Genomic DNA, 23,978 nt, shown 5'->3' on the forward strand with positions numbered 1-23,978 from the left:
AAAATTTTTTTTTTAAATATATTTTATTGATTTTTTACAGAGAGGAAGGGAGAGAGATAGAGAGTCAGAAACATCTATGAGAGAGAATCATCGATCAGCTGCCTCCAGCACATCTCCTACTGGGGATGTGCCCGCAACCCAGGTACATGCCCTTGACCGGAATAGAACCTGGGACCCTTCAGTCCGCAGGCCGATGCTCTATCCACTGAGCCAAACCAGTTTCGGCATGAAAATTGCTTTTGAAGTAATGGGTAAAATTTGATTCTTTTTGCAAGTCTCTAATTGCAAGGCATCTTCAAAAGCAGAAGCCACTGTACCTTTTAAATAAAATTGATTACCATTCTGAGGCATTTGTTCTCTATATATTTGTAGTGTTTCTTCTTGTTTAAATTACAGAAGGCCTGCTCTTGTTTTGGGAGGACATCAATTAGTTTTAAAATAATATGCACAATGCTATGAAGTATTGATTTATGTAACTGGTCACAATGTGCACGAATTGTCCACTTTGGTGTAAATTTGTAAAAGTTTGGCAAAAGAGAGAATTTCAAAGATGGCGTTTGTATATGGTATAATTGGAAAATACACTATACTAAAAACAAATAATTACTGAACAGATATTTTTGAGGTTTTTTAAATATAGAGTTGAATTTTGATAACTTTATTTAGTGCAAAACATTTGTCGGAATTTGAACATTAGGATTAGTCTTTTTTTCCCCACTGCTAATGGTCAGATTCATAGAACCTAATTCAAGATATTGCATTGTTTTAGTTTTTCAGGAATTGTCCAGATGGATGAAGATACACATTACAATAAAGGTACTGACACTAAAAATTATTTTTGGATGTAAAAGTTAGATGATCTTGATTAATTTCTAATTTTCTTCGCATTGTGATTTGGTTTTAGTTGAAGATGTGGTTGGAAGTCATGTGGAAGATGCAGTAACATTTTGGGCCCAGGTAAATAGCAGCCTGGTTGATTTTCTTTCCCATCCTTCCTCCACTAACACAGGTCCTCCCCAACAAAAACAAAAATAAGAATCCCCCAATATATATGTCATAGTCATTCTCAGTTTCTAATTTTTATTGACAATCATTTAACACAAGGCATTATTAGAAGACAAATGGCTACAGCTGGAGCTTAATACCTGAGTTCTGAGTTGAATGTTCATAACATACTAAGTATAAGCAAATGAGTGTAATCATGGTTCAGAATTACATTGAATTTAACACCAGTGATATAGGCTGCATAAGTTACTGGAGATGCGGAGGAATTTTTATTTGTGAAGTTACAGCTCCATCTAGCGATATTTTATAAGATTGTTTCTTGAAAGATAATCTGTCATTTTTTTCTAATGTCTTAATTTTGAATTTGAGTTACAATATCTTTCTCATTGAAAAATTGGAAGCAGTAATGAAGTACTAGTAAGGCTTCAAGTCAGATACATTTATTCAGGTTTAAATAAAAAGCCAGGCACCAAAGTGCACGTGTTCCTGAATTTAAGATGGTGAGTTCCTCTAATGAACATAAGTACTCACTTTTCATTTTGTGAACTACACATGAAGGGAACGACATTTATCTGTACTTCCTATAGCACGAGAAGTCCTTTCTTGTGTGAGAGGAGTGAATTGGTAATGTGGGAAATAGAAAAGTTATAGAAGAATCTGATTAACCCAGAGTTCTTAAGTCTGTATAGAAAACATATTGGAGAAGGGTGCTATTCATAGAAAACTTGTGGTAGATTTGTCTCTGCATTTTCTTAAGTGTCCACATGTTCCGGTTCTATGCCCTTTGTATTAATAGCATCTGTGTCATTCTCAACAGTGTCTCTGGTTGAATGATAAATTATGTTTAAGCTCACTATATAGGAACAACATTTATTAGTCTAAGTAAGATTTTCTAAACCAGTGCTAGCCAATAGAAATATATGAACAATATGAATAATTTAAAATTCAGCAGACACATGGCTTCTCTTAAATTGGTAGTAATATTGTAGAAGTGAAGTTGTGTCCTGTTCAGTGCATCATATTGGGAATTCATGATGTTGATATATCTCATTATTGATGATAGTCACCACGATCCATTTGGTTATGGTTGTAACTGCTAAGTTTTTTCACTGTAAAGTTACTATTTTTCCTTTTGCAGTTAATGAATGTTTTAGAGGGAGCTACATTGAGACTAATCTTGTTTCACTTCAATGTTGCACCCACAAATTTTATTATTTATTAGTATGGTGCTTACCAAATGATGATTTTCCCTCATTCCTCCTACATTTATTATTTGGAATTCTGTAAGGAAGAGTTGTCAGTTCTCCATTTATTTGATGATTTATATTAATATGGACAGTGGTTATTTATATAGTCCATGGAATATAATCCAATACTATATTTATTTTATAATTGAATTTGTTGCAGCTTCAGCCATTAGGAGATTTTTCACATTCATTGGCTTTTGCATCCTTTAAATATATACCCATTTTTTTTAAGCATTTCTTTACTTTCTGGCCCCACCAGATATTACAGGATCATCTTTTATTTCCAGCCCTGGAATCAACCTCTCTCCAAGGAACACTGGTTCCTTTTATTGGAGAATGGTGTTTAGAAATCAAAATGTCCTTATTGCTACTGGAGTGTCATTGCTTCTAGGCTCTCTCAGCAGACAGAGCTAGAAAAGTTATCTATAATAATAAAAGGGCAATATGCTAATTAGACTAGACGTTTTCCAGGTGTCATTCTGGATGTCTTTCCTGACAAAGCCAGGGCGGAGGGAAGCCAGCCCGGGTCCCTGGTGCCTGCAGGCGGCCCGAGGGAAGCCAGCCTGGATCCTGGGTGCCAGAGGGAAGCTGGTGCTGGCAGCTGGGGGAAGGACGGCCTACTCTTGCATGAATTTTCGTGCATTGGGCCTCTAGTAATTATATGTATAAGAACCCACTTACTCATATACACATTTATATTTCTCTCTATCTCTGTGTGTGTCTATCATATATGCACACATGCATAAATAACATGTATATGACTTCATTCTGATACCTTCCAGTTCTAGTCTAGTGCTGTAGGTTTATTTAGCCTTCTTTATTTGTAATTTCTTCCTGCTCTCATTATTTACAATATATTTACTTATTTGTTCAATCCTAGTATATACCTAGTTTCAAACTGTTCTCCCAAGACTCTGTAAGAAATGAATTTACTAACTAGATTACAGTATTTGTGTACAGGGGAATGTATACATTTTGAAATTATATTTGCATGTTTCCTTTACACAATAAATATGTGAGAAGACTGAAGTCATTAGACCAAAATATGCTATCCACCTTGAGCAATTAAAGTTTGATTTAAAGTAAAATCCAGAGACAATTGTTTAAAGTTACCTCTTCATATTAATAATATTTGGTATCTTGGTTTGAATTCCAAGTAATTTGAACTCATTGGGAAGTAAACATTTTCTATAGCCTAGTCCCATTTTTTATAAAGAACTCATTTGAATAATGAAAAAATACTGACATAAGAATTTGATTTAATTTCCAGTGTTCCAAAATCTTTTAAGTATTATGCTTAGTAGAACCCTTAATTGGATAACACTATCAAATAATATTTTACTGAATCGTACTATGTCTATTCTTCTAGAGTATCAGTAGAAATGAGGATATTATGAAGATTGGTTGCTCACTGTCTGAAGTTTGTCCTCATGCCAATTCAGTTTTTGGGAATCTTGATCTAAAGAAGGTGAATCATATTTTTGGATATAATTACTCCAGCTGTCATGTTAATCTTTCCTATATCTTAAATTTTATAGTTTTTGAAAATTTTGATATATTTGAAAGGAAGAGGCAAAATTTTAGAATATGTATAAACTGTAGTCATAGTAAGTTTTTTCTTTCAAAATACTTATGGACTATCTGCTATGTGCCAGGCACTGCGTTAAGCATTGGGTATACATTGGTGAACAAAATAGAGTCCTTGTGTGAAATTTAAGGAGGCACTTATGCAAGTACAGAGATGGTACCTCAGAGTGAGTGCCTCTTTAAATTTTGTGTGCTCGGTGCCTTGCTTAGTTAAGTGAGAGGTAGATGTCTGTATTTTAATATGGAATTAAATGCAAAATAGCGTATGTAAAATTAGCCCATTTGTGTAAAAAAATGTATAAATGTATATCCTAGTGTATATGGAGCATTAGTGTAAAAGTAAAATTACTTTCAAGAGGCTCATGTTGAAGAGTGTTGGGAAGGAAGTCTTATTCTTTACCCTTTTCAATATACTTTGATTTTCTTCTAATAATGTGCCTCTATAGTTTTATTTTAAAATTATTAAACCCCAATGGCATATATAAAAACGTGTGAAAAGAGGAAATTTAGAAGGAAGGAAACAATGTAGCTTGGAGTTGAGCATTAGAATGGAGAAGGAAATGCAATTTGTAAAGTTTTAGTTTTTTTTTAAGCATCCTTATAGTCTGACTATGTTTGATAGTGTTAAAAATTAAGACATACCTGCTTTTCTGTTGAATGCAAAATCAACTACTTAACAAAAAATTTAAACAGACTTCAATAATAGACTTATAAATGATTACTCAGTCATCCCTGATTATCCATAAATGGATTATACTTTGTAAATTTTTTATAATGATTGAGTGGCTCGCTCTTTCTCACTATGTAAGCAGGTCATGAACTATGAATAGTTGAGTTGGAGAGAAGCTTGGAACCGGGCACAGTGGGACTATGTTTAAAGACAAATAAATCTGTTTGGGATAGACTTGTATTTATGATGATAACTTCAGGTTCCTAAATTTGGTTGGGTCCCAGCTCTATTCCTGGATACAAAGTGTTCCCACCTTTACCTAGACTGGGTTGCAGTGACATACCATTTCTGTCACCTGCCTTATATCCAATTGTTTATTTTATTAGTATAACTAGGGGTCCAGTGGACGAATTTGTGCACCTTGAAAGGAACTGTGGGCCACGAGGCTGCAGTGGGCACAGGGTGGGTCTCGCCCATCCTCCGTGCCTCCACCGGCCCCTCCTGCCACAGCCCGCAGTCCCTTGTCTGTCAGCAGCCCAGCTCCCTTCGCCATTGCTCCCATGTGCTGAGGGCACTGGTCCCATTCTCACCTGCTGACTGCAATTGGAGCTGGCGCCAGCAGCGGATGCAACCAGCAGCTGCTGCCCCGATTGCCTCTCAGGAGCAGGGGGAGGTGGAGAAGCCCTCAAGGGTGATCAGGGCTGGCATCTGCTGCTCGTACCCACTGATGGTGCTAAGCAATTGGGGCTGGTGCTGAGCGCCAGCAGCAGGTGTGAGCAGCAGCTCCAGCGTTGGCAGCGGGTGTGAGTGGGGCCAGTGCTGGCAGCAGGTGCGAGTGCCAGGTAGGATTGTGGCATGAGGGAGCAAAGAATATTCAGTAACCACCAGAGGCTCGCCCCAGTGACAGCAACCAGCACTCTACTTCGGTCTAGCGCCCCTGCTCACCTGCTCCACCATCCTGCCGTGGTCGACACCCGCCATGTTTCGCGTACGCCTTCTGGTGGTCAGCGCACGTCATAGCGATTGGTTGTTCGGTTGTTCCACCATTTGGTCTATTTGCATATTAGGGTTTTATATATATAGATTATAAAGTCTTAACTAAAGATAATGTGACCTTTTGTAGAGTTTGAAATTGAATAGGACTGTAGATTATCAACTATTTTTGCTACTAAGCCTGTTTGCTTGTTGGAAAATGAAGTGAAGTGGTTGGGAGAGGGTACCATGCCATGCGTGCCCTCTCTTGCCCTCTAGTTGAACGTTAGTTGAGGGAACCACAGTCAAGTGCTAATTGAACACACCTATTTTTTGTAGTTTTTGCTTTGGTAGATAGTCATGTGTTTGAATTGACTTATACTTTGTTGCCTTGTGGAATTAAGAATTTTAAGTTTCACATGATGGATTCCTTTTGCTTTAAAATCTGTGAATTTGTCCTAGTTCAGAGTGATACGCTTAAAATTAATATTACTCTGTCACTCAACCTTTTTTTCATTATGCCCTTTTAAAGCATTTTTTACTCCTAATGGTTCTCTTTCCTCTAAGACATTTGAACATCACAGATATGATGTATAGCTATTTATGCTGTCAGGTAGGGTTGAACTTTGGAGGGCTACAAACCATTGTAATATCTATGGTGCCTCCCCATACCCCAAGAACCAGTTTTAACTTCCTTGGAGATAATTTCCCCATTGAGAATGAATGATTTGAAGTGGTTTTCAACCTGGAGTGATTTTGTATTCTTCATTTCCAGGAGACATTGGGCAGTATCTGGAGACCTTTTAGGTTGTCACAACTGAGGGGGTGTTACTAGTATCTTATAGGTAGAGGCCAGGGGGATGTTGTTAAACATCCTGCAATGGACAGGACAGCCAACACTCCCCTGCTCTAACCCTGCAAAGAATTATCCTGTCTCAAATGTCAGTGGTGCTGAGTTGAGAAGTTGACTTAAAACATGTAAATTTTTCTCTTTGTTCTTTTATTAAATACTAGAGGCCTAGTGCACGACATTTGTGCACTGGGTTGAGGGGGGCGTGGTTCCTCAGCCTGGCCTGTGCCCTTTTGCAGTCCAGGAGCCCGTGGATGTTCGACTGATGGCTTAGGCCCACTGTGGGCCTAAGAAATCCTTAGTGCTGCTACGGAGGCCAGCTGCTGTGCTCACCAGCTCTCAGTCCAGCTTGTGGCTGAGTGGTGCTCCACCTGTGGGAGTGCACTGATCAGGGGGCAGCTCCTGATTGAGCATCTGCCCCTGGTGATCAGTGCTTGTCATAGCGACCGGTTTATTCCGCCATTTGGTTGATTTGCATATTACCCTTTTATGTTATAGGAGGATAATTAAAACACAAATTTAAAATAAATGAAAGTTTGGTGTTAAGGATATTATTTGATTTAATTTTATCTACTCAATAGCTCTAAACTTCTTATCTATAATAATAAAAGGGTAATATGCTAATTAGACCGGACATCATTCCGGATGTCCTTCCGGATGAAGCCGGGGCCAGAGTGAAGCCTGGGTCCTGGGTGCCTGCTGGCAGCCAGAGGGAAGCCCCGGTGCTGGAGGGAGGCCAGTGCTGGAAGCTGGGGGAAGGAAGGCCTACTTTTGTACCAATTTTCGTGCATCGGGCCTCTAGTCTATGTATATAAAAGCCTAAGTGATTGAACAACTGATGCACAGGATCGGGCTCCCTCCTGTCTGGATCAGGCCTGTGGGGATCGGGCTCCCTCCTGTCTGGATCAGGCCTGCGGGGATCGGGCTCCCTCCTGTCTGGATTGGACCGAAACCGGCTATCCAACATCCCCGGAGGTGTCCTGGATTGTGAAAGGGTGCAGGCCAGGCCGAGGAACCCCACCGGTGCACGAATCCATGCACTGGGCCTCTAGTATATACAAAATAAAAAGTATAAAAACCATTCTTGGCTGGTATGACATATGGATCCCACCGTAATTAAAAATTAGACATAAGTGGCATGTGCTTGGAATATTTATGTTTAAAGGGCAATGGTTGTGTCAGTTATGTCTTCATATATTAAAACAGCATAATTTCAAGTGTTTGATGCTTGTGGTTTGTTTTTTACTAAAGTATAGTTGACATACGATCAATATTATTTTCAGATGTACAACATAGACATTTAACATTTATATTACTTATGAAGTGATCACTATTAAGTCTAGTAACCATCTGTCACTGTATAAAGTTATGATATTATTGACTATATTTCCTATGCTGTACATTACATCCCCATGATTTATTTTATAACTGGAAGTTTGTACCTCTTAGTTCCCTTCATCCTTTTTGCCCATTCCCTGACCCCTGCAACTATCAGTTTGTTCTCTGTATCTATGAGTCTGTTCCTGGTTGGTTTGTTTGGATTTTTAGATTTCACATATAAGCGAAATTATAGGTATTTATTTGTCTTTCTCTGTCTGACATTTTGTTTCTTTGTTAAATATGTTTTTTATTGGTTTTAGAGAGAGGGAAACGGAAAAATATCAACAATGAGAATCATCGATTGGCTGCCTCCTGTACGCCCCTTAGTGGAGATTGAGCCTACAATCTGGGCATGTGCCCTGACTGGGAATCAAACTGTGACTTCCTGGTTCATGGGTCAGTGCTCAACCACTGAGCCATAGTGGCCAGGCTGTCTGACTTATTTCATTTGGCATAATACCCTCTAAGTTCCTCCATGTTGTTGGCAAATAGCAAGATTTCATTTTTTATGGTTTAGTAATATTCCATTGTGTGTGTGTGTGTGTGTGTGTGTGTGTGTGTATATATATATACACCATATCTTCCTTATCTGTTCATATATCAGTGGATACTTAGGTTGTTTCCATTTATTGGCTCTTGTAAATAATGCTGCAGTGAACATGGTGCATTTATCTCCAAAGAATATGAAAACACTAATCTGTGCCGCCTTTTTCAGTTGTCTGTTTTTTATCTTTCCTTTTCTCCCCAATCCCACCCCCCTTTTTTTTTGAAAGGCGGAATAGCATAATGGACTCTGTAGTCAGATATCTTAAGTTTGAATCCTGGTTCTGCTGGTAACTCGCTTATGACTTTAGCTGTATAATGGTGAAACATAGTTCCTGCCTGTTCAGGTTGTGGTAAGAATAAAATAAGGTATAAATAAAGTACTTATTGACTGTAGTTAAGTGGTAACCACTATTTTAATCTACTTAACATGCTTTGATTAATTAAAATTCCAAATAATTGTACTTTCTTTTTCTCTTTGTAGATTTATGGTGGATTATTTTCTGAAGATAAATGTTGGTACAGATGCAAAATACTGAAACTCATCAGTGATGAAAAGGCAGGAATAAATGTTCATTTTTTTCCTCCCTGAGGAATATTTATTCTGGTTCTAAAATCTGATGCTTATTTAACCCTCATTGCTTATTCATAGTGGTAATAAGATCTGGTTCAGGGAGCTTATAAATTGATTAAAACATGCATTTTTTTTCCTAGTGAATATGAAAGAAATTAATTGCTTAAAAAAAAATCCAGGTCAGATTCAGGACTATTCCTCTGAATTTATGTTGTCCAGATTGTCCAAGAATAGATTAAATAATTTTTGATTTTTTTTGTGTATCTCAGTTCTTAATAATTATGTTTGATTTTTTGCTGAGCAGCTTTGAAAAGTTCATTCTATTAAGATTAAATAGTAAAATAACATTTTATTGGTCCTGAAGTTATGTGTATCTTTTAACTTAGTTCATGTGCATATTGTTAATGAAGATTGGCTTGAAGCTTTCTCCTGTTTTTATTAAATGTGATGAATTTTCTTTGTGTTTAGCTATTTATTTTACTTATAAAGTGCATTTTGCAAGCTGTGTAAATGCATCTCTGTGGGCTTTCCTTTATTGTTTTTTTCAATGGTGGTTTTCCTGGATTTAAAGTATTTTATAATATGTGTATTTTATAAATATTTTTCTTGTTGTAACAAGGAGATGCTAAGATGAAACAAGTTGAGTAATGTTTCAAATATATTTTTAAAAATCTCACATTTTATTACTGTCAAAGATGATGATTTATCTTATGAAATAGACCTTTCTAATAGAGCTTTTCTCCATAATTTGACAACTGTAGTTGATATTTTGCATTTGCTTTTGATTTGACTTTAACTTTTTAAAAAAATATATTTTATTGATTTTTTTACAGAGAGGAAGGGAGAGGGATAGAGAGCTAGAAACATCGATCAGCTGCCTCCTGCACACCCCCTACTGGGGATGTGCCCGCAACCCAGGTACATGCCCTTGACTGGAATCAACCTGGGACCCTTCTGTCGACAGGCCGACGCTCTATCCACTGAGCCAAACCGGTCAGGGCTGGCTTTAACTTTTTAAATTAAGAAGCAAGATGGCCTTTGACCTTATGATAATGTATTTTTCTTTTTAAACAGATAGAGAACTGGAGGTAAAGGTGAATTTGCTTCATTTTCAAGGTCTAATAGCTGGAGTGGGTTTAATTTTACAGAAAGTTTGATAACTTTGTCTGTCTTTCTAGCTTGAATTTAAGAATGTTGATTGATTTTAACCTTCCAGGTAGGATAGGGCCATAAGCTTCATAGATTTATATTTACTTAATACCAGTTGTTTAAAAAAAATCCAAAATGAGAAATGGTACTGTTGGAAGTAGTATTGTTTGATACCAAATATAGAAATCACTGGGTTCTCACTGGACTATGGATTTTCCTTATTTTGAGGATATTGCTGGAGCTCTTGTTTGCCAATTTGAGGTAAAATACTATCTTGATTTATAGCTAATTAATAGAAAGCAAATTTTGGTGGTTTCTTTGAGATATTTAATCTAGTTCCTTATTAGCATTTTTTCATTTTTTTCCTCCCAGTGTCTGGTGAGATACATTGACTATGGAAATACTGAAATTCTAAATCGATCTGATATAGTTGAGATTCCTTTGGATCTGCAATTTTCTAGTGTTGCCAAAAAGTATAGACTTTGGGGACTACAGATTCCTTCTGGCCAAGAAGTTAACCAGTTTGATCAGGCAAGTCACAGATTTTAAATATTTTTTGTTAATGGGAGTAAAACAAAATATAATTGTAGTTAAATTTCACTAATTTTCTTTAATATAAAAACTTGTATAAATAATGAAAAAATATGAATTATAGAATGATTCAAGAGCAATTACATAATGACATGTTTGTGCTCATCTTTTGCTAGGTGAATTTGTTGGTATTCTGAAAAAAGTGGTATATATGTGTATATCTATATGTATAAAAGCCTAAACGACTGTCCAACTGTCAAATTGGTAGCTATGATGCGCAATGACCACCAGGTGGCAGATGCTCCAACCCAGAGCTATAATGCACACTGACCACGAGGGGGCAGATGCACAACGCAGGAGCTGCCAAGCTGCGGTGACTTGGTAGCTGTGGTTCTCAGGTGACACACCTGGAACCAGAGAGGAGGGAGCCCGATTCTGGGGTGCGTCACCTGAGAACCGCCCTCTCGCAATCTGGGACCACTTGGGGGATGTCGGAGAGCTGATTTCGTCTCAATCCCTGCAGGCCAGGCCGAGGGACCCCACCAGTGCACAAATGCGTGCACTGGACCTCTAGTACTTATGTAATAAATATGAATAGTTTTTTCTGTTATGAAAACTTAACAGGAGAGTCTCATATACGATGGAGAAAATGATTTTGTCTTTGGCTTTTGAGAGAGTATATAAGTAAAAGTGAACTTTAACCTAGTCCTGGTCATAAATATCAGGCATTTGAAATTAGTGAAGTTGTAAATTAATCCAATTTTATCATTTTGGCAGAGGCTCATACTGTTTGATGTGGTAATTGCTAGTGATGTTCTGCTAATCTAGATTCTAGTTTGTATTCATTTCCATTAAATTTTGGGTTAGTAATCTAATTCTGGAAGACATCTGGTAATTTCAGGGGTAGTCTTACAATTTAATTAAATTGTATTCCAAGTTCAGGGTTCTGTCTTGGTGGTTAGAGTGTATCAAAATAATTTTAAGAATTTTAATAGTTTTGAGCTATAAGCAGGTCCTTATTAAAATTAAATCTCAAAATATCCTCCATTCCAAAATATGTTTTAGGTATATTTGTGCTTAGTGCACAGGATGGATAATTAATAATTAAAAGTTAGAAAATACATAATTACTCATATGGCTTCTCATATACTAGTTGTACAAGTGTTATACCCTTAAACAAAATTCAGTTTAAGAAGGTTTTGAATTTAGGAATTTCTAAAATCTCATATTCTGTAATTTCAATTTGTTGATTTAAAGAAAATTGTTGATATTTTGTGCTCTTAGTTCTTTTTTTTGCTCCTTTTCTTGTTTGTGTTTAAAACCAGAGTACCTGGTTTTGCCTTTAAAATATTTTCAACATTTTGTTGGATTTTAGCACCTTTTCTAGGTATCAAAATCTATTTTTATGTGCTGTAGCTTCTGAGGTGCACCACCATATTTAGTTGGGGCAAAAATAGTCAGCAATCTGATTGGTTAAAAAAAATTATTTGAGGATATTTAATTGATGCACATTAAAAATATATAAATATGGGTGCCTATACTTCAGGTATTCTACTTCAGCAAGTGTATAAATAGAATATATTCATGCACATGTGGAATCTATTTGAATAACAAGGTAAGACCACTTCTATGGAGATTTGAGAATGAAAAATACGATCATTAGAAAAATCGGGTGGAAACAAGTGAAGAAAAACATGTTGGTGTAGCTGGTTTATGCCTTTTTTTCCCCCTGTCTTTCTTAGGGTAGAACCTTTTTGGGGAGCTTGATTTTTGAAAAGGAAATAAAAATGAGAATTAAAGCAACCTATCAAGATGGAACAGTTATTGCTCAGGCTGAGTATGGCACTGTGGATATAGGGGAAGAGGTGGCTAAGAAAGGATTTGCAGAAAAATGCAAACTCACTTCCAGCACTAACATCTGTGAAGAACAAAAACCAGATCCTGGTCAGCTTGCTCTCAGGAATCTCAAAGGCCCCATTCCTCTGTGGGGGCATAGATCAAACCAGTCAACCTTCAGCAGGCCAAAGGGGCGATTAAGTGGGAGGCAGACACTTGACTCGAAGGATGAAAGTGATGTAGGAAATCATGTGCCATTTCCAAAGTAAGACTGTGGTGGGGTTTTAGTCTTATCTAATATTTAATTCATGGTAGAAGCCCTTGTCATAGTAGAAGTCAATGGTTATGTTTTTGGAGTCCTCAGCTATGTCAATGATTTTGAGGAATTATACTAATTCTGTTTTTCTCAAACATGTATTATTCTTTTTGGCAGGAATACTTCTGTTAAAAGCCATTTTGAAAGAAAATCATTACTGAATTGTTCAAAGTTCATATACCAACTATTCATGCCAACTCCTTTTTTAAAATTCTTATTTTTTGTTTTATATTTTTCGATTACAGTTTACATTCTTTATCATTTTTGCATTAGTTTCAGGTGTACAGCATAGTGGTTAGACAATCATACACTTTAAAAGTGTTCCCCCTGATATTTCTACTGGTACCATGCAGAGTTATTACAGTATTATTGAGTATACTTCCTATGCTGTACTTCACATCCCCATGACTATTTTGTAACTACCAGTTTGTACTTCTTAATCCCTTCACCTTGTTTATCCAGTCCCCTAAGTCCCCTCCCTTTTGGCAACAGTCTGTTCTCTGTATCTATGAGCCTGTTTTAGTTTTCTTTGTTTAGATACTTATTTTATTCTTTAGATTCCACATATAAGTGAATTCATATATTGTTTCTCTTAATCTGACTGACTTCTTTCACTTAGCATAATATCCTCTAGGTCAGCGGTTCTCAACCTGTGGGTCGCGACCCCTCTGGGGGTCGAATGACCCTTTCACAGGGGTCACCTAAGACCATCAGAAAACACATATATAATTACATATTGTTTTTGTGATTAATCACTATGCTTTAATTATGTTCAATTTGTAACAATGAAAATACATCCTGCATATCAGTATTTACATTATGATTCATAACAGTAGCAAAATTACAGTTATCAACGAAAATAATTTTATGGTTGGGGGTCACCACAACATGAGGAACTTTCTTAAAGGGTCGCGGCATTAGGAAGGTTGAGAACCACTGCTCTAGGTTCATCTATGCTATTACAAATAGTAAGATATTCTTTTTATGACCAAGTACATATTCCATATGTACTGCAACTTATAAAATCCACTCTTGTATTGATGGGCGCTTGGGTTGCTTCCATATCTGGCTATTGTAAATAATGCTACAATGAACATAGGGGTGCATATTTTTTTTTAAAAATTAGTGTTTTGGGGCTGCGCTTGGGGCAGAGGACGTGCATGAAGGCGGGATGCTCCCAGCTGGCCAGACCGGCGAGGGGCTGGCTACCCTGGGCTTCCTCTGAAAGTGTGGATGAAAGGAAAAACGTGGAGGAGAAAAGTAAGCAGACTCCATACGCCTTAGCACTGTCCACTAAGCCACCTCTCCAAACTCAGCCCTCCAGGGTGTGCGTCCGAGAAGAGTCTTTTAGATGAGATGGTGTTTTTCTTCCCCTTTCTTTTCTGTACAGTATGCTTACATAATATTAACACATTGTTTGCGGGTAGTTTTTATCGCGCGCTAACAGGTGGCGCGGGCCATTTTTGCTAATTTTTTGCGCAAATGGCAACGTTGAGTCAAATTACGATAACTTTAGTTTACGTATTTATACGTTACCCGCATTCCACCGCTAGTCTATAAAAAACGTATTAATACATGTCCCGCGCTCTACTACCAGTCACTTATACGTTTACTTAAAACGTATAAGTAAATCGTATAAATACGTTTCCCGCATACAATGTGTTTTAAATACTGATTATAATTACACACATAAAAAAATTAGTGTTTTGGGTTTCTTTGAATATATACCTAGAAGTGGAATTGCTGGGTTATAAGCATACCGACTCTCTTGAATACGTTGATCAAAAATAGAACCTACCCCTAAATCTGAATTTTTCAGGGAAAGCTAGAATTTCAAATAAACTTTGAAGTTTTTCTTGTGGCTTTAAAAATATTTTAATGAGTTTTAGGGAATTGACTTGTTTTATTTTTAAATCAAAAGAGAGGCTCTTTGTTCTTCCTGTGAAAACTGTGATGGAACTTGATTATTACAAAAGCAGTTCACTTTTTAGATAATTTTGAATCATAAACTTGAAGCGGAAAGCCACATTTGATGTTTATAAGTACCAAGCCATTCATACTTCTGTATCATGATCTAAGTCATGATGCCATATGTTAGGTGATGTAGCTGTTTGTTGGGATATTCTCAGTGCTTTAGGAATGAAACTGTCAAATGGAGTGGGGGTGATGGTGAGGGATTGGAAGAAACTGATACAGAGTGCTTTTTACAGTATTTGCTGGAGTTGATATTGCTGTGAAAAGTTGGAATATATTTTCTTGGAGAGTTGGAAGCATTGTTTCAGAAGTATGACTTTAGTTATAAAATCTAATTTGCATTAAGATATTTTTTAGTGTTGGTCTAGGTAAAGTTTTAGAATAGTTTCCAAAATTAACTTTAAGATATATTAAGGCATAAAAAAACTAACATAAATTAGTTTAGATTTCTGATCTCTGTCAGCCTTACACAGTTTGGTTTTTAAAATGAGTGAATTTGTTTTTAACAGGGAATGTTTGGCTATTGGTGACTTTAATTTAGGGACTAATGTCAGCCTGGCAAAAATTAAGCAGGACCAGAAACTGATTGAAGAAAATGAAAAGCTTAAAACAGAGAAAGAGGTTCTTTTCGAAAGTTATAAGGCATTAGAACTGAAAGTAGAACAGACTGCCCAGGAACTGCAGGTATGGTATGTTCAGTGGTTTAAGGTAAAGAATGACCAACTGGGATCTCTATATTCATCTACTCTTACTTGTTAAAATTTCTGTCACTTTTCCTTTCCTTCCCTTCCTCTCCCACCTCTTATTTCTCTCCTTCTTACTTTATATTGGTTTATAGATGAAATTTTTTCCTTATACTCCAAAATGATCATCTTTGGATTTCATTGGATATTTAAAAGATTAATATTTTCACATTTACATTTCCTTTTATGTTTTTTTTTTTAAAAAAACTTTTAACTATGCCTAGCTCATGTGACTCAGCTGGTTGATCGTTGTCCTGTGAACAAAGAGTTGCCAGTTTTATTTCCTGTCAGAGCACATGCCTGGGTTTCGGGTTTGATCCCTGCTTGGGGCACATACAGAAGGCAACTGATTGGTGTTTCTCTCTTACATAGGTGTTCCCCTCACCTCCTTCCTCTGCTTCCTCCCTCCCTTCCTCTTTCTAAGCATGTCCTCAGGTGAGGATTAAATAAAACAAAACTTTTAACAATGGAAAATTTCAAACATTCCTAAAAGAGAGAGAATTGAATAGCAGAGTAAAAGGAAGAGATGGAAGGTATGGGGAGGTGGTGGAGTTGGGGTTGGGAGTAGAGGATAGGGATGTCTCTTGTTTGGCATTTTCCTAGCACATGGATTTGGTCACCAGTCTGGAAGTTCCTCAAAACCTCATCCTGAGTTTTTTTTTTTTTTTTTTTTTTTTTTTTTTTTTTTTTAAAATCAAGGTTTCATTACATAGGCCTGATTGGTTAAATCATTGACCATTGGTAATTAAAAAAATATTTATCAAATTGATTGGGGTGACATTGGTCAGCATGAACATATAGTTTTCAGGTGTGGGTTTCTGTGTTTCAAGATCTGTATATCGCACCGTGTGCCTACACCACCCAAAGTCAAGTTTCTCCTGTCACCTCATATTAAGTCCATTGATAATTGAATTCAACCCTTAGCCCTTAAATCCATATGTGACATTCTTCAGGGTGCTCTGTCTCAGAAATCAATAAATCTTGGGTTCTGTCCACTATAACTAGTTCTTTAGCTAGGGACATCCTGCTAAGGACATTTCAGAGATACAGTTTCTTCTTAGAAAATTGTTTTCTTGAGAGGTCTAGTTGACAAGGAGGTTAAACTAGTCATCTGCCTTTATTCTTTTTTCTGGGGATGTTCTTCTGTCCCCTTCCATAAAGAGAATAAGTAGATTATAAGTCATCTGCTTTATGTACTGAAGATATAAAACATTTCCTTCAACCTCAGGAAGTTCCTTGGTGCCTCTTTCCGGCCTATCCTCCATTCTACCCAGGGCAACCAGTGTTGTGATTTGTATCATTGTAGTATAGTTTTCCTGGTCCTGTACTCTATATAAAGAGAATCCTCTGATACATGACTGTTGTGTCTTGCTTCATTCACTTAATGTCTGTGAGATTTATCTACGTTGTGTGTATCAGAAGTTAGTTCATTTTTATTGCTGAGTAGTGTTCCATTGTGAAAGTGTACCACAGTATATTTACCCATTCTTTTGTTGATTGGCATTTAGGTAGTTTCTACTTTTTGGCTATTATGAATAAAACAGTGGATATTCTTGTAGAAGTCCTTCAGTGGACATATGATTTTACATATCCTGGATTATAGAAATTTTTTCCTCAGCTATATTCAGTCTATTGGTAAGCCTGTTAAAATATTAGCTCATTTCTGCTATAGTGTTTTTGATCTCTGGCATTTCTTAGAATTTTCTTCTCTCTGCTTACATTGCTTATCTGTTCTGGCGTGCTGTCTGCCTTACCCATTAAGTCTTTACCGTGTTAATCATATGTTTTAAATTCCTGGTCTGATTCTTACGTTTGCTTTGTCTTTTCCAGCTGAGTTTTTTGTCTTTTAATGTCTTGTGATTTTTTCTTGATAGCTGGGCATGATGTACTAGGTAAAAGGAACTGTTATAACTAGGCTTTTAGTAATGTGGTGATAAGGTATGAAGGGAAGAGAAGTGTTTTATAGTCCTAAACGACTGAGAAGATTTCAGTCTTTTAATTAGCCTGTGCCTCTGGACTGCGAACTTCACACATGCTTCTCATTCCCATCCAAACCCTTTTAAGTAGGACAGATGGCTAAAGTGGGAGTTGGTTATTTCCCTTTCCCCAGGTTAGTTAGGCCCTGTTTAAATAAGTTTTCCCTGAGGGCAGATCTTGTTAAGAATTACAGAAAGGTCTAGCATATTTCAAAATGGTTTCTTTTCTCCTCCCCTTGCTGGAAGCTTGAGGGGATTTTTCTCTGTTATTTATGGTGAGAATTTGGTAGAGACTCAGGATGTAAAACTGATCAAAATAGGCTTCCTGAGGAGTGAATCCCCCTGGAGTATTTAATTCTCAGAGTAGTTCACACCAGAGTAGTTCACACCAGAGTAGTTCACACCAGAATAGTTCACCCCCCCCCCCCCACACACAATTTGACAGTTTCAGTTGAGTTGCCCCAGCACTGGAACTCAGAGGGAGTGACTCTCAGTAAGTCCATATGAGGCCCCTTTAAGAGGACTCCAGTAGCTCTCCGTCTCCCTCAGCTTCAGTTCCACTGCTTTTTACAGTCAGAAGTTATGGGGACTTTTCTTCCTGGCACAGAAACCCTGGGTTGGGGGGCCTGGTGTGGGACTAGTTCTTATCTACATGTAATTAATTGGCAGTTTGCATTAAATATAAGCTTTCATAGAGTCTCTGGAAAGCATTAAACACATTTTCAAAGATTAACAACTTTTTATTTTCTCCCTCCCATTTTTTAGATTTATATAATTTAATTATTCTAATAATCACAGTGGATAGAAACAGAGTTAAGAACAAACATCACTCTTTTCTCTCTCTCTTAAACAAATATTTTAAATTGATTTTTAGAGAGGGAGAAAGGGAGAGGGAAAAATATCAATGTGAGAGTGAAACATCAATCAGCTGCCTCCTGCACACCCCCTACCTGGGATTGAGCCCAAAATCTGGGCATGTGTCCTGACTAGAATTGAACCAGCAACCTTTTGATGAATGGCATGATATCCAACCAACTGAGCCATATCGGCCAGGGCTGGCACTCTGTCTTTATTTAACTTAAAGAATGTGAGGACTGGAGAGCATGTTTAAATATTGAATAAATGTTCTATGTTTATATAATACTTAGTTTGTATTAGTGTTAGAATAAAATTATCAGGTCTTTATCCATATTACAGCTCTATATATTATGGATAATCATGGTAGACATATTTTTGAGATACCACTTAGAATCAGGGAGTTTAATCTAGCTTGGGTCTGGGAAATGATATTTTTGGTTCTTTAGTAATGCAGAATGACATAAGACTTTTGAGAAAAGAAATTGTCATTGATAATCATTTTGTTTCTAGGATGATCTTTCATTTATCTTTTTAAAATGTAAGTATTAAGGCATATAGTGTGTGAAATTTTGTTTCTATTTGGCTTCTGAAATACAGTCAAAACTTGGTTCTAGAATGTCTCTATCTCAAGCAATTTGGTTCTCGACCAAGTTGTTCATGGAAAAAAATGACGTGGTTTTCAAACACAACTTTAGTTTTCCAGTGACAACCTTTTCGTGCTGGTTCCTCAGCATGATAAAAAGCATCTCTCAGACCACAAAGGAGAGAATTTTGTTGCTTGTGAAATAAATGATTAGCACAATTTTAAAACATAAAGAGGCCATCAAAAGTGCTAATTTTGCTAAGGGTACGGAGTGTTCACAAGCAACAATCACAGGCAATTGAAGAGGTAGAAAAATTGTTGTTGATTTGGATAAATGCAAAGCAGTTGGCCAGTGATAGCATTTCAGAGGCAATGATATGTGAAAAAGTGAAGGTTCTGTATACTGACCTCCTAAAAGACACCCCTGGAACAAGTGCTGAAAGTGATTCATTTAAAGCTGATAGGGGGTGGTCCACTAAATTTAAGAAAAGAAGTGTTTATTAGACATGTAAGATTAAAACGGAATCATTTATGGGTCTGGGATGGATTAATTTATATTATTTCTAATGGGAAAAATTGATTCGGTTTTGGAACAAATCACTTCTTGAACAGCCTTCCAGAAAGAATTAAGTTTGAGAACCGAAGTTCCACTGTATGAGTCTAGTCCAGCCGTGGGCAAACTACGGCCCGCGGGCCGGATCCGGCCCGTTCGGCTGTTCTATCCGGCCCGAGGAGCCGAAAGAGCGGAGGGTTCTCTTGCTCTCCTCTCCGCTCCTTCACCAGCAGTAGTGTTAACATGGCAACGTCGGGAAACACGGCCGCAGCTCCTTCTTCTGAGTCTAGTTTAAGAACCCATTGTGGCCCTCGAGTCAAAAAGTTTGCCTACCCCTGGTCTAGTCTGTATGAAGGCAGAAGACTGGAATAGATTATTATTTTTCAGATCCCAACTAGTAGAAAACGCATTGTTTATTACCCTGTGGCCTAACGTTTTTTAACCTTTAAAATTTTAATTATTTCTAAAAATCATTTAAATAACAGTAAAAATAGTTTCCTATTTTGATCTCAATAGGATATGCTTGTTCTTTGTTTCAGCAAGAGAAAACAACCATCATGGATTTAACTAAACATTTAAAAAGCACTCTGAAGACTCATGTAGGTACCAGAATGAAAAATCTAGCAGCTAAGGTTGAAAGATTGAAAGAAATTAGGTAGGTAAGAGCATATTTTTGAGAAGGATAATTTAAAATAATTGTTAATTAGTTGGTGCTCTGTATGCCCACCATTTTTGCTTTGAAATTTAACTTTGTATTTTTATAACTTTAAAGAGAGAAACTAAAAATAGTTACTCCTGATTAAACAAATTTTGTAGTGTTACATTGTTAATAGAAGGAGTTATATTGTCCTAAAGTCATCTGTGAGAGTGAAATTAAAAGTTCAACACATGGAGAACTACTACCTCCAGTTTTTTTTGCTTGATGTTACTTTCAGGCCTATACTGAAGCTAAAGATTTCAGTAATCTAAATTAACTAGAGGCCTGGTACACGAAATTTGTACACAAGGCGGGGGAACCCTCAGCCCAGCCTGTACCCTCTCCAATCTGGGATCCCTTGGGGGATGTCCGACTGCCGGTTTAGGCCCGATCCCCACAATCCTGGACTGCTAACTCCTAATCGCTCGCCTGCCAGCCTCCCTGGTTGCCCCTAACTGCCTCCCCCTCCCCGCTGCCTGGTCACCCCACGCAGCCTGCTTGTTCAGTTGTTTGGTCATCCCTCGCTAACCTCCCTGCCTGCCTGGTTGCCTCATACAGCCTGCTTGTTCAGTCGTTTGGTTGTCCCTCACTAACCCCCGTGCTGGCCTGGTGGTAGGCAGCCATCTTGCGAGGATGTGAGGGTTATTTTGCATATTACCTCTTTATTATATAGGATTATACTCTGTCTAAGGAAAGAAAAAAGTGGTCATCATGGAGTCAAAAGAAAAGAAATGGATTAGCAAGTCTTGAACAGAGTTTATTTAGCATTTCTCAGACTTTGTGAATTGTGTAGGTATTTTATCTAATAGAGGATTGCTTTATTGCTGGTTAGGAATAATTTGTTACACTTTTCTGGAATGTGGAAAAAATAGTTCTCAAAATAACCTAGTTCCCTTTCATGCTATGCTACACATAGAACTTAAACCAGTAATTCATTTTCTCATGTACTTTGAAACACTAAGAAGTTGCCCTGAATGAATGCTGCATGTTGGTCGTATGTCCAGTGAAAACATTCTCCATTATAAATCCATAAATTGGCATCCTATATAATAAAAGCCTAATATGTTGTGTCCAGTTGTCTGGTCATCTGTTCAACCAAAGTGTAATATGCTAATGATATGCTAAGGCCGCTCAACCGCTCACTATGACATTCACTGACCACCAGGGGCAGACAGTCAACCAGTCGACCAGTTGCTATGACGTGCACTGACCACCAGGGGGCAGATGCTCCAACTGGTAGGTTAGTTTGCTGCTGGGGTCTGGCCGATCAGGACTGAGTGAGACGGGCTGGACACACCCTGGAGTCCTCCCATGGTCCTTCCCTGGCTTGCCAACCTCTTGCGTCCCTCCCCGGCCCCAATTGTGCATCGGTGGGGTCCCTTGGCCTGTCCTGCACCCTCTCACAATCCAGGTGGAGGGACCCACCCCCTGAGTGCATGAATTTCGTGCACCGGGCCTCTAGTCTAGTTTATAGTTTGAGTATTTTGGTCCCTGTGGCTAATCAACCTTTGACATACCTTGAAAAATTAAGTGGCTACATTGCAAAGATGTGAAACAGACTTCAGACCAAAACAATCCAATATATTTCTATATTTGAAGACATAATGTGCTACTTGAATGGTGGCAGTCTAGCTGGAAGCTAGAAAAAAGAATATGAATGGACCTTGTTAGTTTTGATAGTTGACCTCCCTTTCTGATTGCCTTTTCTTTTTACATTTCTTTTTAAAAGTCTACAAATGTTGGTCTGCTTATTTAGGGTATAAGAGCTGTGTGCTTGTAGTCTTGGTAATTTAAGTCTAAAATTTGTGAGAATATATTTACAAATCTAATTGTCGACAAGAATTGAAGGTCCATTTGATATAATTTAAATTCTGCAGACTTGAAGTTGTCCTTTTATATAAAGTTTTAAAAAAATACTTAATTTTTTTTCAGTCATACATATTTAATTAAAAGTTTCTACCAAAGTTATTTATGGTTTTATATAAAGTTTAAAAAAGTACCTCTTTATAGCCAATTTTATAAATGGTAACTTTAGACCATAGTATTTAAGCCCAACTTTTTCTCATACCAACTTAAAAATTTTTACTATCTTTTCCTTTTTCTTTTTTTTTTTTAAAACATATAGACGTGTTAACATCAATGTTCGTTTGGGAAATGACCTTTCAGATGCTATACAAATGTTGGATGAAGAGTGCTTTACTACCCCAGTTTCTTTGAATGAATTAGAGATAATTTGGGCAGAATACAATCTGGCTCAAGAGAAGATTAAAACTTGTCAAAATGTGGTGGGTGAAGAATTTCTATTATGATTTTTTTGTGTGTTTAATATAAGGAGATACCTTTTGAGAAAACAGGGCTGCAGATACTGTAATGATATTTTGCATGAAATTTTAGTTTTTACAGTGTCTTTATCATTATTTGATTCCTTTTATTGCTTATAAGAAAGGTAGGGAATAGTGGTTGTAGATGAAGGGTTAACAAAATCTTTTCCACTTTTGCATGAGAATTTGATCTTTCGTTAGTTCCCTTGGTAATGTGCTAACATATTTTTGTCATGTTACTAGGCAACATTGTTTAGGAAAATAAAACCCCTGATCGGTAAATTGTATCTGGACAGGGAGGAACTATAGACTACAAGTACTTGGTGGAACTCTTGCAACTGGGCATACCTGCCCGAGGGACCCTGGACACTATGCCTGTAAGAGATAGTAGTTGTTGAGGGGCAGGAGACTAAGTCAGTGTGGCTACCACACCTGCTACCAAGGATCTTGTCTTTTGGTCTGAGGTGTGTTTTATGCTTCAGCTTTGGACTCTGCCTTACTATTAAATGCTATCTAAACCACCCATTGTTGAGAGGTGGTTATTTGTGGCGAGGGGAGGGATATGAAGAATGGAATATTTCACATGAATTCTTTATTAGTATAGGTACAAGTATATTTATTTCCTCTTCCAATTTTCTTTATTATATTGAGCTGCTGGGCAGAACTTGTTTTTTTTTTATATAAAGATATTTGGCACAACAGTCATTGTTTGCCTTAGTACTTAGGACTTCTACGCTTGTGTTTGGAACTGTCCACTTTTAAGTGTTGGTGGTTTCTGCCTCTGAGGAATATTCTCTGAAAGTCTTATTCCCTATTCATACTTAGGTTGGTCAGTTGGCAACTAACTGACTCTGAATGAGCAGAGTGAACAGGATAACTAGGCCTCTGGAAATGTCAGAGAAAGGTTAGATTTGGGTTATTTTACATATTAGACCCTAACTGGTCACTTCTGATTATGGAAGGAAGAAAGTGACAGAAGTAATAATTTTTGAATTTCAGTGAAGCACTGGCAATGCTATAGGTACTTTATAAACTTTTCCTTACACTAAATTTTTTCCTCTTTTTTATTAAATTTACTGGGGTGACATTGGTTAATAAAATTATATAGGTTTCAGGTGTACAGTTGTATAATACAGTCCATCATCTGTATGTTCTATGTTCACCACCCCAAGTCAAGTCTGTGTCCATTGAGGGTAGGATGGGAATAGGGGGAGAAAGTGTGTGCCCTGCCCACAACCACTGGAGCCACACCAGCTGGGCTAAAGATCAATTTTTTAATGTAAGTCAGTGTATAAAAAAACACTGGATGTATTTATTAATGATGGTTATTCTTTTTTCTCTTCCTTCAGAATGAAGGGGATATTTTGATTGCCAGAAGAAATGAAGTGCAACAGAAACTGTGCACGGCAGTAGAAGTTTTTATTTTGGAAGTAGATGAGTTACCTCTAAATAAACGTTTGAAAACATTGCAGGTTGGAATTTAAAAAGATACATAGCATTAAATACACATTTATCATTTGAGATATGAAATTGGCATTTACCTGGAGACTTCAGATAGTACTAAGGGTTGCAAAAGTTTTTCTTCTCTTCTTTGATTCTAATTTCTTCTTAAT

At 37.2% G+C, this 23,978-nt stretch overlaps 1 protein-coding gene across 2 annotated transcripts in view; it reads left to right on the forward strand.

The window, feature by feature from the left end:
* Nucleotides 1–776: 776 nt before the first annotated feature.
* The window catches only part of STK31 (serine/threonine kinase 31), a 61,552-nt gene continuing 38,350 nt past the window's right edge, over nucleotides 777–23,978 (forward strand). For both annotated transcript variants that reach the window (XM_059656160.1, XM_059656161.1), the window contains exons 1-10: nucleotides 777–816; nucleotides 905–957; nucleotides 3,622–3,720; nucleotides 8,739–8,813; nucleotides 10,350–10,508; nucleotides 12,251–12,609; nucleotides 15,144–15,318; nucleotides 19,887–20,002; nucleotides 22,170–22,329; nucleotides 23,715–23,837. In XM_059656160.1, the coding sequence (XP_059512143.1) occupies nucleotides 789–816; nucleotides 905–957; nucleotides 3,622–3,720; nucleotides 8,739–8,813; nucleotides 10,350–10,508; nucleotides 12,251–12,609; nucleotides 15,144–15,318; nucleotides 19,887–20,002; nucleotides 22,170–22,329; nucleotides 23,715–23,837 (1,347 nt within the window). In that variant the 5' untranslated portion in view covers nucleotides 777–788. The remainder of the gene's footprint in view (nucleotides 817–904; nucleotides 958–3,621; nucleotides 3,721–8,738; nucleotides 8,814–10,349; nucleotides 10,509–12,250; nucleotides 12,610–15,143; nucleotides 15,319–19,886; nucleotides 20,003–22,169; nucleotides 22,330–23,714; nucleotides 23,838–23,978) is intronic.

This window comes from Myotis daubentonii, chromosome 10, assembly GCF_963259705.1.
Source record: "Myotis daubentonii chromosome 10, mMyoDau2.1, whole genome shotgun sequence".
Taxonomy (NCBI): domain Eukaryota; kingdom Metazoa; phylum Chordata; class Mammalia; order Chiroptera; family Vespertilionidae; genus Myotis; species Myotis daubentonii.